At 36.3% G+C, this 13,972-nt stretch overlaps 1 protein-coding gene across 3 annotated transcripts in view; it reads right to left on the bottom strand.

Moving 5' to 3' along the window:
* The window catches only part of Oamb (Octopamine receptor in mushroom bodies), a 102,317-nt gene that overhangs the window by 5,019 nt on the left and 83,326 nt on the right, over window positions 1-13,972 (bottom strand). For all 3 annotated transcript variants that reach the window (XM_053763940.1, XM_053763942.1, XM_053763943.1), the window contains 3 exons: window positions 2,045-2,281; window positions 1,681-1,888; window positions 165-318 (listed from right to left, as the gene is read on the bottom strand). In XM_053763940.1, the coding sequence (XP_053619915.1) occupies window positions 165-318; window positions 1,681-1,888; window positions 2,045-2,281 (599 nt within the window). The remainder of the gene's footprint in view (window positions 1-164; window positions 319-1,680; window positions 1,889-2,044; window positions 2,282-13,972) is intronic.

Raw genomic sequence — 13,972 nt, forward strand, 5'->3', positions numbered from 1 at the left:
GAGAATATTTGTAAAGGTAATCTTATTGTCGGGCGGTTTTTACTTATTTTCTCTCAGTCATATCTGCTAAGACATTAATGATCTATCTATCCAGTTTCACTGTAAACAATTCAATAATTACAATCCAGTGAAATCCACCGTTAACAATATGTAAATATTCCTACCTTCGTAATCTTTCAGGAGAAGCGCTTAGAGAAGTGCTGGTAGAATGATTGGAGGCCGTCGACAGAGGTGACCCGTGAGGTCGTGCTGACCCTCGACCTCTGTGTATCCTTAGAGTCAAGCGGTTGTCGTCAAAACGGTTGCCCATGCCTGTTCCTGGAAGAAGTATTTATCACTACATAGTATAAAACAATGTCGCTTCTTGCTGTCTGTCCTTATTTAAGTTTAGTTCTTTAAAACTATGCAACGGATTTAGATGGTATTTTTTAATAGATAGTGTGATAGGTGTATAATTTATGATAGTTTCAGCCGAGCGAAGCCGGGACGGGTCGCTAGTCAAAGATATGAAAGACTTTCTAACTATAATATTAACAGGTAATAACGAAATTCTCATGGGATAAGCATCGGGGCGCAACTATTAAGTTGGTTTCTACTTATTTTCGTTGCACGTCGAAGTAACTTTTTAAACACCAGTTAAACTATAGGTAGTTTGAATGACATCACAAAATAGAGCCAGTTACATACATAAATCTAGTTGTAATTAATAAAAAAAGTAATTTTAATTGATTTCCTCTCGCCACGATCCTGACTAAGCTCACTCATTTCGTCATATACTTATCACTCTCATGCATGCTCTCCGGTTATTGGTGCTCCTAATATTTTCCTTGCGAGCTTTATTTATTACTATTATTAAAGAACTCTGTTATTTTTCTAAAGGATTTTACTTATTAACAAAAATCTGATTACTCGAGTTAGATAATTCAAAGACAAGACATGAAAAACCTCAAGTGGTATTAAATTTTGAATGTCAAGAATTAATGTACTCGTATATTTTCGAAAAGCTCTTGACCTGTACATCAAAGCCCTGTGAGAGCTTTCGTACATAATTCAGCTTTCATTAAGAAATATGACCCGTTTTCTTGCGTGTGGAATTTACTGAAAATATTCTTTTGAACGCGTTTAATGGGATGATGTAGGTACTTATTAGTTTCTAGTGATAATGGTGAGGTCTGATTTCGGTATTAAAATACCCAGCTCGCGGTGTGTCGGTGAAGAATAAGCGATGAAGACCACCATTTAGAGTTTAGTGGTCGTTTCTACAGAATGGCTCATCTAAGCTAAATACTAGCTTATCCTGAGTACCCTAGCACCTGTACTGTGACTGTTTTAGCGACAGAATGGTTCTCAGAGAATTTTGACCGCTGCGGCCGCGCTTACAATTATTACATCTGTCCATTTTCCTGAGAAAGGAATAATTTTCAATATCAGTCATTAATTATAATATAATTAACCGTTACCACAGTACAGATTAATTATTTTAAATTCAGATAGTAAAACTAATTCTTGTCTTTGTTGAAATTTGAAAATTATAATGACAGCGCGGCGACGGTGGTCGAAGCGCTCTGAGAACAACCAGGCAGCTTCTGGGGGGTTCCTGGCAAGAAAGGATTTAAGAGACGTGTAGCGTTTTCGGTTTCGCCATCTACACGCAAAGAAGATTTAACTTTTAAATCTCACCTTTAGTAGTCCGGAATCCCTGGTTGATAGCCTTTGTAGTTCTGACGGCAGCTTTGTATATCCTCCAATAGAAGAACAGCATGACGAACATGGGGATGTAGAAGGAACCCAGAGCAGAATAGACCACGTAACCAGCGTCGTTGGTCAGCTCACATGTCCAGGGACAGGGGGGGTTGGGCGTCCAGCCGTCCTTCTCTGATTCTTCGGGCTGGAAAGAGAAGAGAGATCAACAATAGTTGATTTATTCCTTCTATTTTATTCCAAAGCGTAAGTGAAGAAGAAGCGGCGCAACAAGCTTGACCTCAGCCAAATTCAAAGAATTTACGACGCTTTTGAAGATAAGGCTGGAAGAGTATTTACCCACCTTTTTATCCTTCCAACCGACCAGCGGAGGGAAACAGATGACGAACGACAGCACCCAGAGCCCAGCTATCAGCGCCTTGGCTCTCTTCCTGCTCATGATGCTAGGATAGCTGACGGGGCGCGTCACCGCCACGTAGCGGTCGAGCGAGATGGCGCAGAGGTTCAGGATTGAAGCAGTACACATCCAGACGTCGACGGCAAGCCATACGGAGCACCATACGTCGCCGAAGATCCATACCTGAAAGAGAATCACGTAAAATGTATGTGAATAAAAATATATGTTCTGATAGTTTCTTATTAGTGACTTTATAACGATACGAGTAACTATAGTTATCGATAACGTTGTGCTCACATGCCCGCAATGCATGTGAATGTTCAACGACATACTCATGACCTCATAACTAATTCTAGAAAATCTATAGTAAACTATATTACCTAATCCTAAAGTCATTTCCCACGCTCACATCAGTACAAGCAAATTTATCTGTTTACGCCCGGTGAGCACAAATTATATCCGAACTAACTTAGCGATAACTAACTCACAATTTATGGTGTCATAACTCACGTTACTTGAGTGAATGATTGCGATGGGGGAAAATTTAAGTCGATTACGGGAATATGAGTTTTCAGGGAGCTGGCTTCTTATGGCGATTATTTTCAACATTGGTTTCTTAGATTTGAAAGGTGTAATATTTGCCGCGAAAAAGTGTGTAAACGCTTTTGAATAAAATAACCTTCCAGAATAAACTTTTGACAGTCTATCTTTCACCTCGGGTAAATTAAAAGAGATAAGTACCTCCAAATTTCGTCAAAATCAAGCACTTTTGAGTACCTACATTGGTGAAACTCGCTAAAATGGTCTAGGTACGTATAGACGCAGACCTGAAAACATAGGTACTTAATTTTAAAAGTTAAAACGTTTATTTCACTTAGATCTTCCTAGTAATTTTTTTACGTTACTACTATTACACTATTATTAAAAACTACTATAAATTCGGAACGTTACCGCTGAGAAGAAATGCCGAACGAGACTCATTTAAACAATGTTCGTATTTCTTTTATCTATGGTTGGTGCCTATATTCCCAGAAGGGCTTACCATTTTTAAGATATATTCTTTTTCTCGGTAATATAACAATATTAACAATGTAAGTATAGTATTCCATTTACTGAGCCGTTTGTAAAAAATATGCAGTAAATAAAATTAACCTACCCTGTAGTATCTCTTCAACTGACTTTCCTATCATAAAAAGTCGTAAATAATTTTATTTTGTGTTTAGTTATAGGCCTTCAAATGAAAGCCTGTAACTAAACTTAAAGTTCAAAGGCTCTCATCAAAAAGCTTTCTCCTTTGTAAAAGTTTTAAATAAAATTAGATCTTTACATCTTTGACGAAAAGTATTGGAATCTCTGATAATAATTATTAGGTAATTTGCGAAAGACAATCGCAAAAACTTTTCACGAACTCCGTGTAGTGTAACACACTCAGAGCCGCAGATAAATATCCTTGGAAATAAGTACATATTGTCTCCCGTTTTGGGAATCTAACTCCTCCAGACGGACTTCCCTTTCTCCTGACTCCGTAGTGTTAAGTGAAAATAATTTTCATTCTTGTTTTTCTTGTAGAGAAATTTATAGTTTTTTTAGTGGTGATTAAAAATATCGAACTAAATTAAAAACCAAGAAAATTACATAAAAATATTCCAAACTTGTAATGTAATCAAGAGTTTACCGAATACCGAAACTCCTTGCAAAATCTCATAGCAAAGTTTTTAAATGCAAATTTTATTTCATCGTTACCAGGCGCTGGTGCGGGCGGGCGGGTGGCAGCGGGAATCGTAAATGAATTCTAAGCCAATTGGCCGCAATGCTTAATATACAGCCGCAGGATTATATAATAGCTTTGGATAGGTAAGCATGGTTGTTATATAAATACTAGTACTTACTTATTTACGTTTAGCAAAGATTATAAGTAGGTACCTACCTACCATTGTCATAGTGTCGTAAGTTACTGGGGTATTATGTAATCTGTGCTTAAGTTATCTATTTACAGTGGTACCAGCTACATACAATTTATCCATAAAATAATATTCGGGATAAGCTCATTTACTTACTGATCTACAATTTAAAATAAGTATATGTGAGTATTTAAAGATTTAAAGTGATAGTTAATTTAGTGGGTTTATAGAAACATTAGATACTGGTACAGATACCTACATCTATACTGTTACAGATAATTTCTATTATTATTATAAATAAATACATAAAATAAATATATTAAAATAAATCACACAGATTGAGCTAGCCCCAAAGTAAGTTCGAGACTTGTGTTATGGGATACTAACTCAACGATAAACATCCAAGACCCGGGCAGAAAAAGATCATTTTCCATCATGACCCGACCGGGGATCGAACCCGGGACCTCTCGGTTCAGTGGCAAGAATTTTACCACTGCGCCACCGAGTTATCGAAAGGTATTATAAAGAAGTAAGCGTTTGAGAGTTTGTATGTTTGAGGCGGGTAATCTCCGAAACTACCGAGCCGATTTAAAAAATTTTTTCACCATTGGAAAACATTATCCAAGATTGCTATAGGCTATATTTTATCTCACAATTGCCACGGGAGCGAAGCCCCGGGCAACATCTAGTCTGTCATAAATAAGAGTAAAACCAATGTGCGTGGAGTTAACCGTTAAGGAGTTCCCTCGTTGGGTGCCGATCCTGAGCGCTGGGTGGACTCACCCTTGTAGGTGGAATTTAACTTGCATGATTTGATTACAGAGAAACATTGGGACAGGTGAAACTTCCGTCAATACCTTTTTTCTCAGGAATGCGTACGGGTATCAAGTTGAAATTTATAGAAAAGACAGACAGGCGCGGCAGAGTACTTTCTGTTTTATAATTACCTATGTAAGGATTTGAAATAAACCATTTACTCTATATTTTCGGTCCGTCACGGATGGACACACGGCTGTCCACACTAAAGTTAATTAAATTTAAATCTCGCAGACATCTGCCGTTTCCGTCCTCGGCCACAATTCAGTCAATCGTCGCTCGGCTCGACATTTGACATTTTGTTGACATTCACATCTATATGTCCTAATATTACCACGCAAAAATCTAAATTGAACTTCACAAACCGCCATTTTAATTGACAATAGGTAAGTAGTTACCCTTTTTTGTGTTATGGCTACATCGTACATCGTTCGCCAAAATTGTGACTTTGCCAACGTCGAGGATGAAAATAACACAATATAAGTAGTAAAAAGGTTAAAGAAAAATACTTAGTAAACGTTATATATTATCAATACTGAATAGTAACATGGATATGTGGCGGCCTGTCACCTGCTACGACAGCTGTCAATGTTGCAAAGGAATCCTGTAGACACGGGACAAGGAATAAAAAGCCTTGACAGCCATCAAGGCAAGGCTTGACAGCCGTCAAGGCTTTTTGGCCTTGATTGTAATGTGGACCCAATCCGCCAAAGTTTGGCAAACTGTTCAAAGACAGCGTGGAGCCGACATTACACTACGGTGAGCAAATCGATTGACCTTGATGCTCGAAAAAAAGATGGGAAAATTTAAATTATGCAAGTTGGCTCTCTTACAGATTGGCGAACTCCCCGTGGACCATCGGCAAATTGTATCTTGAAATAATTTCCTTCCAATGATTGCTTTTCGGAGGGCGAATTATGTGTCACCTTGGAGATATTCTTAAGATATAAATGTAGTACATATATGTTACTAGCTTCGCCTCTGGGCTTCGCTCCCGTGGGAATTTCGGGATAAAAAGTACCCAATGTGTTATTCCAGGTTATATTCTATCCGTCCACCAAATTTCATAACAATCCGTCCAGTAGATTTTGCGTGAAAGAGTAACAAACATACACACGTACATACATCCTCACAAACTTTCGCATTTATAATATTGGTAGGATTTTATTATGTTTAACGTGGCACCGGCTGCATTGCATTTGATAAAAACACTTTAGTAATAAATGTTTTCATAATAAAACTAGTGGTTCGCATTGGAACTTATGACTTCAAGTTATTATATGTGAATAAATGGATATTTATTTAATTAGTTAAGTAAAGCGTTGGTGGAGTAATGGTTAAGTTAAGACATCCTCCTGTGAACCTACAGGTCCCAGGTTCGAATCCTACTCGTGCCACATGAGTTTGTATACTAATTTTACTCGTGGTTTTCATCGACCACCACTTGACTTGCACACACACTGGTCGATTATCAACTTGTGTGTGAATTGGAGAAGGCAATGGCAAACCTCTCAATTAGTGCCAGGAAAGTTGTTGTGTGTGTTTCATACCACGTAATGAGCACGACCCTGAGCCTAAATATGCCTAATTGGATTCTTAATATGCCGGACAAAAAATTTAGGAATTATATAAAAGAAGTAAGTAGTTTGTAAAAAGGCATATTACAAGTCTGATGATTATGTGAACGACAATAATGTCTGGCCCAAGCGTGGTGCAGTATCCTCATGACATATGTAATTGATTTAAGACATGATTACGTACGTTTTGTTTTATATATATTATTTACTTTTTCTTTGACAATTTTCAATAATTTTATTGAAAATATTATAAATTTTTATTTATTTAAATTTTGTTTTTTTGTTAATTTTATTGAAAATATTATAAATTTTTATTTATTTAAATTTTGTTTTTTTGTTAATTTTATTGAAAATATTATAAATTTTTATTTATTTCAATTTTGTTATTTTTTAATTATGATGTGAATTCGTCCTCTTAATTTTTAATATCTACTTATATGTATAAGACTTATATTTGTTAATTGACGTCCTTGGAGAAAAGGCTGCGGTGAAGTTTGTTGCGCCGCTTCTTCTTCACCTGCGCTTTGGAAGCCGGCAGTAGACTTAGTTTAAGTTATTTGATGTCAATAAGTGATGTATATCAGCCTAAATTGAATAAAGAATTTTGAATTTGAAAATTTGAATTTTAGACGAAATTTTAATTTCTAAACATTTGGAAAGTAGATATTGAATAAAGAATTTTGAATTTGAATTTGAGCCATGGAAAAATGCGAATATGAAGAGATATAATGAAGTGTAGCTTAGTACGACAGCTTGCTTCCAGTCAAAGAAAACAGTGATTGCGGGCAAGCACTCTAGTTGATCAAACTAAAGTGTGAAACGGACTGGATACATCGCGTTAGCTTACATATACATTTAAAGTGCCGACTAGCCCTGAATAATAAAGAGAGGAAAACTTTAACGGGCTGCGAGGCCCGGAAACCGGGTTCAGCGCAAAAAAAAACCATGAAAGTTGATTTTAGGACAGGCCGCCTGGCATTATCCCCCTTTGGGAATATTATTGCTGCCTATCAACTGATAAGGCGTCCCTTGGTCGCCACGTACGATAACCATGGGGGGATTTTTGCCACAACCTTTTATTGTCGTCAGAGAGATCTTGTGGTATTTTAACGCCTGACAAAAAAACCTATGTTCGTGCTGAAAACGGTTGTGGAGTTCCCTCGTTTGGAGCACATCCGGACTGCACATGGTTATCATAGTAATGCATTGTCATGGAAACTGAAGCGCCGTGGGAAACTTCAACTCGTAGGACAACTGGAAGTAGGAGAAATCTAATTTGCAAGATTTGATTACAGACAGACAGCGGGACAGGTGAAATTAAATAAAATCTTGTAAAAATATATGGTTAATTTTTTTTTATCTGTTTCACTTTAATTAGTGACTATTTTTGTATGCTGGTAACAGCTAGATATGATTTAATTATGCAAAAGAAATGATTTCCTTTGAATCTTATTCCAGGACGAGAGCTTGGCGAGACCGCACGCCTACACAATTTGTTAGATAATTATGAGAGGTTTTAACACTTTGACATCACTATATAGTATAAAACAAAGGATTTTCAGGATAAAAAGTACCCTACGTGTCATTCCAGGTTATTTTCTAACCGTATACCAAATTTCATAATCGGTCCAGTAGATGATACGTGAATAACAAACACACTTACTTTAGCATTTATAATAAATAGCTGGGATTATGGGTTTACCCGAGCGAAACGTATTGAGGCGTGTGCTTCCGCCCTAAAACAGGACCACTCCATATCCTCCCGTGGATGTCGTATGAGGCGACAGACTAAGGGACAAACAGCCTATTAAACTGATAGGCAACAATAGCATTCATAAGGATGGTTGACGTCAGCCAGGTGGCCGGTTGTAAAATCAGAGCAAAATTTTCAAAACTGTATGATTATTGTTACGCTGACCCTGTGTTCGCGGCTGTCTTCGTTACTGCCCCGAACGCAACCGTGCGGAAATGAAAGACAAACAGATAACTATAAATTTATGTTAATTAATATTTAACTAGCTTTCGGCCGCGGCTTCGCCCGCGTGATTTCCCACCGGACCAGTTATTTTTGCGGGATGAAAACCCTGTCCTTCTCCGTACTTCAAATCACATGTATGCAAAATTTCAAGAAGATCGGTTCAGTAGACAGAGCGTGAAGAGGGAACAAACAAACTTTCGCATTTATATTATTAGTTAGGATAACAAAGAGACAAAATGTTACACATCAAAATACCTCACGAGATCAAATATTCTAGAAGGTTAAGCACTCAGTCGATTACGTGTAATGTAACACCTTCCACAATACATCAATGGTTAAAACTAACAATAGACAGTGTAGGTTGAATGGGAAAGAATCAAAACCCCTAGTAACGGCGTATTTTGTAAGGGATCTGCCTTCGGCATAATACGTGAAGTCGTTTTTGTGTTCGTGATGAACACAGCAGCGCGGCAGAGGGAGGGGAAATTTGTTTTTAATCCACGACGACAGAGGGAGGGGAGTTATAAGTTGTGTCTGTGTATCTGTATGTTTGTCCGTGGTATTTAGCAGCCAAACGGCTAAACCGATATTGTTTTTTTTTAATATAATACTAGCTTTTGCCAGCGGCTTCGCCCGCGGTAATTTTCCGGGATGAAAGGTACCCTATTTCCTTCTCCATACTTCAATCTACATGTATGCAAAATTTCAAGAAGATTGGTTGAGTAGATAGAGCGTGGAGAGATAACAAACAAACAAATAAACTTATAATATTATAATATTAGGATTAGGATAAGGATGTAAGTATATTGAGAACAGAATCAGAGCATAACTCTATAAGACCATAAAATGTAGTAGAATAATATAGTAATGTAGTAAGTAGTAAGGACGTAAATTTTCCGCTGGCCCCGGGAGCTGAATTAGATAGATACGCCACTGAACCCTTCGTGTCGTGAGTGGGTTTGCAGGTGCGTGATTAATCAACCAACCAGGAACTTTCACATTGGGTTGAGGTCAATCAAATGACGCTGTGTTGAGGTGGCTCGTGTATGGTGGTTTTAGTATTGAAAGAAATTGGAAAAAATCCACCGTTGCTCCTGTCCTCACCCTTACTGCTAGAGCTTTATTTTTTTCTTGTCCCTCCGCTGCGCAAAGGCCTGCCATCCATCTCTGTCCATTGCATAACTCCTCCAGTTTTTATGCGCTTATGTCAGAGACATGAAAAATATCGATATGCAGGTATTAACCGGTATTATGATTACGATATATAAAACACAAACCGATATCTTTATACTGTTAAGATGATTAACGATGTAGCCTATTTATTATATCGATATGTATAACTGTATGAAAAATATCAGTATGAAGCGATATCAACGGGAATTATGTACAAAATATACCGCAATATATAATTACCGTAATAGTTATACCGGTATCTATATTGCAAGCGGTAAAAAGCTACCTATTAAAAAATCGGTATTCAGTCAGTCAATTTATTTGCATAAAATGTTCAGATCATAATAATATGTCCCTTATATATTTTTACCTCTTGCAGGTATGCAACATATGTATTTAGGTCGATACAATTTCGTAATATCGGTATTTTGTATACCGATAATGATATCGATGTACTCGTATAATATCGGCATACTAAATACCGGTTCGATTTTGAAACCGACGGGGTATCGAAATTTTTATACCGGTATTTTAAGGTCTGCGCGCTAAATTACGTTGACCCATACCATAATTATACCCCGGGTCTCAGGGACTAAATGAACAATATAAATAGCTTTATTACATAAGTTTTGTTTTACGGCTCAACATTTGATGTGGAAGCTGGACTTACGACTGTTGTAATTTACTGTCTGATTATTTCTAAGTATTGTGTAACCCACAAAAAATGCTGTAAGAATTAGTAAAAAAAATTAATCCATAAAGTAAGTCGCAAACGTTGAAAAATATTTTCAAAATCATATTTTTTTTCTTTTAGCAGTGGGGTGAAAAGGGCTAAAATGACATTTAACATTTTAACCCTTTTCAGCCCACTGCTGAGCATGATCTCTCGTCGCGTACCCCACCCGCTATCTTGTGCTTCTCTCAACAATGTACGACCTGTGATTATTTAATATATATTTTTTGTTTTCTATGTTAATTTTAAGATGAGACGATCTAGACAAGTTTCAACGCGGATGGTACGGTAACAGAAACCTTAGAAACCCATGGAAGACCTTTGCCCAGTAGTGGGTCATATAAATCAGGCTATTTTAAGAAAAAGTTAATTTTAATTATCAACTTGCAAACCAAACACCAGTGTTTCAGTGACACGTGTAATTTTAACCGGTAAACGGACACAGAGATTGATGGCGGCCCACGTGACCCCACTAATCACCTCGGCTTGACCCGCGTCAGCCGACGATGTTTAATGCTATCATGATACCTCCGGCCGCTTTAAATATTTCACTAACAACGAATATATATACCTACATTTGTTTAACTTTTCACTCTCTTAATTTGTGTTGTTGACGCATTCGGGGCTGTGATGCCGCTTGGCCCTGGTAAATATGTGAAACTCCTATTTGAAATAGACCATTTTATCAACTTTTTGATAATTAGTTTATTTTAAAGCTTAATCCAAGTTTAAATTCTTATTTTAATAACTTTATCATTTATAAATTATAATCAATAATGTTTAAAAAGTTAAAAAGTCCAAGAACTTATGACTTCATTATTGTTTTTTTCAGCGCGCGGTAGTTTTTGAAGATTAACATAAGTTGTTTTTATTACTGAACATATTTCAACCCAATTAGGCTTTAAAATTTTGTAATAACAGCTTCATTGTCCCGAGCGAAAACAATTATATTCAATATCTTCTAAATCTGAGCCCATAGAATATTAAACTGAGCCATCATTCCCCTAATTAGACATTATGCCTCCGCGACAGATGGCGCTGAAGGGTTAACATGATTACAATCAAACACCAACCTTATTACTTCTATACAGAGCACATTATTCTAAAACTTTTGGAATTCATTTGATTTAAGTTAAACTTATTTGTGCAAACGTAAGGTTGTTTTTGCAAAAATGTTGTCGTTTTATGGTGTTTGCATAGGTAATCGCTTATCGATTAATAGTTGCGCCCTCGAGCTGCGCTGCCTTGGGAATTTTGAGATAAAAAGTACCCTATGTATAATTCCAGGATATATTCAACAGGTTCCAGATTATATTCCAAAAGATTTTGCGTGAAAGAATAACAAACATGTATACACACATAAATCCTCACAAATCTTCACATTTATTATATTAGTAAGGACTAGCGGCCGATCCCGGCTTCGCTCGGGTAAAGCATGCATAATAGGGACAGATTGCGGGAAGCGAGTTTGTTTTATACTATTTAGTAATGGCGTGTGAGTGAATGAGTGCGACACCCAACCTCGAACATTCATCAAACTAGTTCTCATCTTTAAAATCATTACCATAGAGTTGGTTTTCGTACAGAGCCACCTGTAGAGTAAAATGATGACAGAATGGTTATTTTCAGACCTTTTGTCCGTTGTATTGAGGTTTCAAAGGCTTTTCTGAAACAGTTCTAGGCTAGACTTTCAATTAGTCGCGTCAGGGCTAAAATGCGCCAATGTTTGGCCGCTCGTTGTCGGAATGTGCAAAGAAATGACAAAGGACATTTAATCAAATTTATATTAGTATGGATCTAGTTGCTTATAACAAATGAATAGGTATTATTTATTTATTTTGTACAATTAAGCGTTTGAATTGAAATCACTCAAAAATGCCTCGTCGATCGCAAAAAAAACTAAAAAGGTGTCTATTTTATGTAAGTACTAGGTTTTGATTTTCCCTCCCCAGTGAAATATTTAGATTTTAGACTCTTTAACTAATCTGGTTTTCTCATAAAAACTTTGAACCCCTTTTTTACCCCCTTAGAGGATGACTTTTGAAAAATCCTTTCTTAGTGCACCCCTAGACCACATAAGAAACCTACGTGCTTATGAAGTTTCTAGACCCAGCGGTTTGGGCTGTGCGTTGATATGTCAGACAGTCATTCAGTGTCTTGTAAATTTAATGTGTTAGCATTAAAAATAAAGTAAATAAAGACAATTTTTGTTTTTACAAAAGCAATTTTCATTATATTTAACAACAGTGACAGCTTTCGAGAACTCCTTACAAAACAAGTGACAACAGTTTGTCCGAAGAAATGTAGAAAATAAACCGTTTTTACGAACGTTTCATGTGATAGTTTTGGTGATGACACACGAAAGGGAATGAGGGTCGCGGGTTTGGAATGATGAGACGTCAAATCTCCGATTTCGGCCACTCTTTAATACAGTCACGTCTTGAGATATTGAAGTCAATGACCTTGTGAAGTTTGCTTTTGTACTAGACTAGACTTTACTTTTAAGTAATAAAAAAAGTTGCTTAAGCAACTTTTTTTTAGCTTTTTCTTATTTTTTTCTTAGTTTTTCTTATTTTCAAAATTACAAGCTTTTATTATATGGTACTGAAGTATATAGCTATCTATATAATTCTGCCTGTGTTCTATATAATGTATGAGTATGAGTTATAAATATACTGTAACCAGCGGCTCGCCCGGCTTCGCTCGGGTAAAAACAAAATAAATTAAACACCTTAACTTTCCTCCACCTTAACTTTTCCTGTTTTCACCAAAGGATGTGTGATTACACATTCTTTGGTGAAAATAGCAATAAAACTGTACTGTGCTTTTGTGTTTATAGTAGCAAACAGACAGATAAGCGCGGCAGCGATCTTTGTTTTATAATATGTAAGTATTGTAAAACAAATGGCAATAGAATTTGATATATTCTGACGACTCGTGCGAGATTTTGTGGATACTTTGACTCATATTTTGTCAAATTGAATAGTTATTTTAAAACTAAATACGAACTACTCTTCAACAATAAAATACTAGTTCATTAACAACATTTAAGAAACACGATTTAATGAAAATTTTTATATTTGTTAATTTTCGTTAGTGAACCGATTTCAATTACGAAAAAAACATTTGTTGAGTTTTATTCAAATATATTTTTTTACTGTTTAATCCAGTCTAGTAAATGGTCCGGTATATAGGTCGTCGACAGAGGGTGGATTCAACCAACATCGAAAGTCCTTTTATGAGAACATATTTTGGTTTACAACAACTTTTGCGCAGTTTAAATTGATTCCCGCATTTAGTGGTTGCCAGGGGTGGCTTTCATAACATTGGCCAGGATACCGCTCAAAGTTTTGCTACACTGTTTTAGTAGGTAAAGTAGGAATTTTTATGGTAACAATGTTCTATTTTTTACACTTTAGATTATTTTTATTAAAGCAAAATATATTATGACAGGATAAAATTCTCACAACGTCAAGAATACTTATCATATAGTTAGGTCAATGTTTGTTTTAGTTTTAAGACTATTTTGGTCATACCTGTTTTATTTAATTTTCTGCTATTGTCCTGTTTAAAATTAGTAAAATAAAAGTGTCTGCGTAAAAAATAAATTTTTAAGATTTCAAATGTATAGCTGTGATTTTAAGACCAACCACTTGCCTGACGTCAAGCCTTTTTGTATATGTTGCTGTTGGCTAT

The sequence above is a fragment of the Plodia interpunctella genome, chromosome 24 (genome assembly GCF_027563975.2).
Source record: "Plodia interpunctella isolate USDA-ARS_2022_Savannah chromosome 24, ilPloInte3.2, whole genome shotgun sequence".
NCBI classification, from domain to species: domain Eukaryota; kingdom Metazoa; phylum Arthropoda; class Insecta; order Lepidoptera; family Pyralidae; genus Plodia; species Plodia interpunctella.